Here is a 3,098-nt window from a genome sequence, read left to right as displayed (position 1 = left end):
TTCACCATGTTGACCAGGATGGTCTCGATCTCTTGACCTCGTGATCCACCCGCCTCGGCCTCCCAAAGTGCTGGGATTACAGGCTTGAGCCACCGCGCCCGGCCTTGTAATCTGTTTCTTAATAAAGTTTTTACTTGGCATTTTACTTGACAGGATAAAGTTCATGTAGTTTTGCTCTACTCTTCTATTTTTCAGTTCTCTTATTCCTTGATTCGCAATTGTTTCCATGATCTGTTGCGGGCACTGTGTTAACTCCATGAATACCAAGGCAGGTGTCTGCGCTCCAGGAACCCTGGAGAGATGCCTTTTAAGCAATTATGGACAGTTGAGGAAGATGCCCAGGGCACTGTGGGTGAGGCAGGAGATGAAGCCCAACCATTTAGGGGCAGGGAGGACAGCAGCCTCTGGGGAGATAGCAAAGAGAGGAAGCCTGAGTCTCAGTTTAGTCTGGGTTCGGGCCACAGCCAATGTGAATGAAAGCACATGGTTAGGAGAAAATCACCTAGGGAAGCTGGAGATGAAAGCACTGCACTGAGACAAAGAACATCAGCAATAACAAGTAACCTCTTTTGAGGATTTGGTATAGGCACTGTTTTAGCACTGCTAACCCAATCTTCATTAGAATTCTACTAGAGAGATGTAGGTACTATTATATTATTATTGATTGATTGATTTTGAGAAAGAGTCTCACTCTGTCACCCAGGCTGGAGTATAGTGGCTCAATCTCGGCTCACTGCAACCTCCGCCTCCCGAGTTCAAGTGATTCTCCTGCCTCAGCCTCCCCAAGTAGCTGGTACTACAGGTGCACACCACCATGCCCGGCTAATTTTTGTATTTTTAGTAGAGATGGCGTTTTGCCATGTTGGTCAGGCTGGTCTTGAACTCCTGACCTCAGATGATCTGCCCGCCTCAGCCTCCCAAAGTACTGGGATTACAAGTGTGAGCCACTGTGCCTGGCCTATTGTTACTTTATAGATGCAGAAAGTAAGACGTCATGGTTAGGTAACTTGCCCAAGGTCACACAGGTAGAGCTGGCAATATCAGACTGGAACCAACAGAGGCCCTCACAGAATGACTCTTGGGAGATTTGAGTTTCCATCGGAACTTTCACAGGGTGGTGTGAAATGAACTCTCGGCCCCTCCATCCTGGAAGCTTGGCCAAGTGGCCTAAACTAGGGGTCCCCATTTCGTCTCTCCAGCCCCTTTTTTCTTGCTGAGTTGTTTTTTTTTTTTTTTTTTTTTGAGACGGAGTTTCACTCATGTTACCCAGGCTGGAGTGCAATGGCACGATCTCGGCTCACCGCAACCTCCGCTTCTTGGGTCCGGGTTCAAGCAATTCTCCTGCCTCAGCCTCCTGAGTAGCTGGGATTACAGGCACGCACCACCATGCCCAGCTAATTTTTTGTATTTTTGGTAGAGACAGAGTTTCACCATGTTGACCAGGATGGTCTCGATCTCTTGACCTCGTGATCCACCCGCCTCGGCCTCCCAAAGTGCTGGGATTACAGGCTTGAGCCACCGTGCCCGGCCTGCTGAGTTGTTTTAAAAGCTGAAAAGTGCTTAGTGACCTTGGACAACATTGAGAACCTTCTAAGTCCTGGAATGGGCCAAGAGGGAGGAAGGGAGATGGTGCTGAATTCCCGTAAGGCAGGGCTCCAGAGGCAAGAGAACGGTGGTCTAACCCCTCTTGTCTGCTCTCTTGTTCCCAGGCTACGTGCAGGCCTGCCGCGCGCTGATGATTGCTGCCTCGGTCCTGGGCCTGCCAGCCATTTTGCTGCTGCTGACTGTTCTTCCTTGTATCCGGATGGGCCATGAGCCGGGTGTGGCCAAGTACAGGCGGGCCCAGCTGGCTGGCGTCTTGCTCATTCTGCTGGGTAAGACAGGTTTCTTAGTGGTACCCCACCTACGAGGGAGACTGATCAATGTCAGATCTTGTGGTTGCTGCCTTCTCAAGTTCAAGGGAAATGTGAAAGGAAGCCAGTCGGGGATGGAGCCTCACAGTCTGTATCTCTTTGTATTTTATGGGCAGTTTACACAGAGGGCAACGTAGTGTCTCTGGGAGCCACTGAACTTGAAGATAAATTTAAAAAGAGAAAGAGGATTTTGAAGGTGGAAGCCTTCTCATTCTTCACAGTGGAATCCCTTTTAGAATGCCTATGCCCAGGTCCCACAGCAGATCAGTTGAATCAGAATTTTCTGGGGGTCAGCCCAGGCAAAGATATTTTTTGAAAGCTTCCCAGGTGATGCTTATATGCAGGCAAGAATGATAACCAAGTTAATAGATAAAGAAGGAGGCTGAGGTGGGCGGATCCCTTGAGGTTGGGAGTTTGAGACCAGCCTGGCCAACACGGTAAAACTCCATCTCTACTAAAAATAGAAAAATTAGCCAAGTATGGTGGTGCATGCCTATAATCCCAGCTACTTGGGGGTGGGGGGGCGCTGAGGCAGGAGAATTGTTTGAACCTGGGAGGCGGAGGCTGTGGTGAGCTGCGATGGCGCCACTGCACACTTCAGCCTGGTCGACAGAGCAAAACTCCATCTTGAAAAAAAAAAAGAAAGAAAGAAAGAATAGTGAAGAGGATGGCAAGAAAAAAGGCAGGAGTTAAGTGTGGTTAGACCACAAGGTGATGGCTCCATCCTTTACTCAGTAAGCCTTCCTGAGCATGTGGGCCAGGCACCATGATAGGTGCTGGGGACACTGTGTACTTGGACATCTCAATAGAGTGTGGTATGTGCTCATGCAGGATAGGCTGTGCATACGCATGGGAAGGCACCTAACCCGGACTGGATGAATTTCCAGAGCAGAAGAACTCAGCAATAAGCCCTAAGGCTTGAAGAGGAGGTGGACAGGTCATGAATTGAGGGGAGGGACAGTCCAGGTACAGGAAATGGCATGTGCTTGTTTGGTTTTGCTGATTACACCTGCACATAGAGGGCTTCATTTAACAACTACGGAGGGTCCTTCTAGCTCTATTCTCTTCAGTGATTTCATTTGTCTCCATTTTTTTTCTCAGATGCTAGTTTCATTAGCACATTCTAAATCCTAATAGACAATAAGAATTTTTTTTTTTTTTTTTTTTTTTTTGAGACGGAGTTTC

The 3,098-nt window shown here is 48.4% G+C and overlaps 1 protein-coding gene across 2 annotated transcripts in view; it reads left to right on the top strand.

Moving 5' to 3' along the window:
• CLDN11 (claudin 11) overlaps positions 1-3,098 on the top strand; it is an 18,348-nt gene that overhangs the window by 3,235 nt on the left and 12,015 nt on the right. For both annotated transcript variants that reach the window (XM_017501968.1, XM_037729028.1), the window contains exon 2: positions 1,710-1,874. In XM_017501968.1, coding sequence (XP_017357457.1) covers positions 1,710-1,874 — 165 coding nt within the window. The remainder of the gene's footprint in view (positions 1-1,709; positions 1,875-3,098) is intronic.

The sequence above is a fragment of the Cebus imitator genome, unplaced genomic scaffold (assembly GCF_001604975.1).
Source record: "Cebus imitator isolate Cc_AM_T3 unplaced genomic scaffold, Cebus_imitator-1.0 Scaffold287, whole genome shotgun sequence".
Lineage (NCBI taxonomy): Eukaryota > Metazoa > Chordata > Mammalia > Primates > Cebidae > Cebus > Cebus imitator.
The sequence above is the reverse complement of the archived record's forward strand: the minus strand, read 5'-3'. Positions and strand labels throughout refer to the sequence as shown.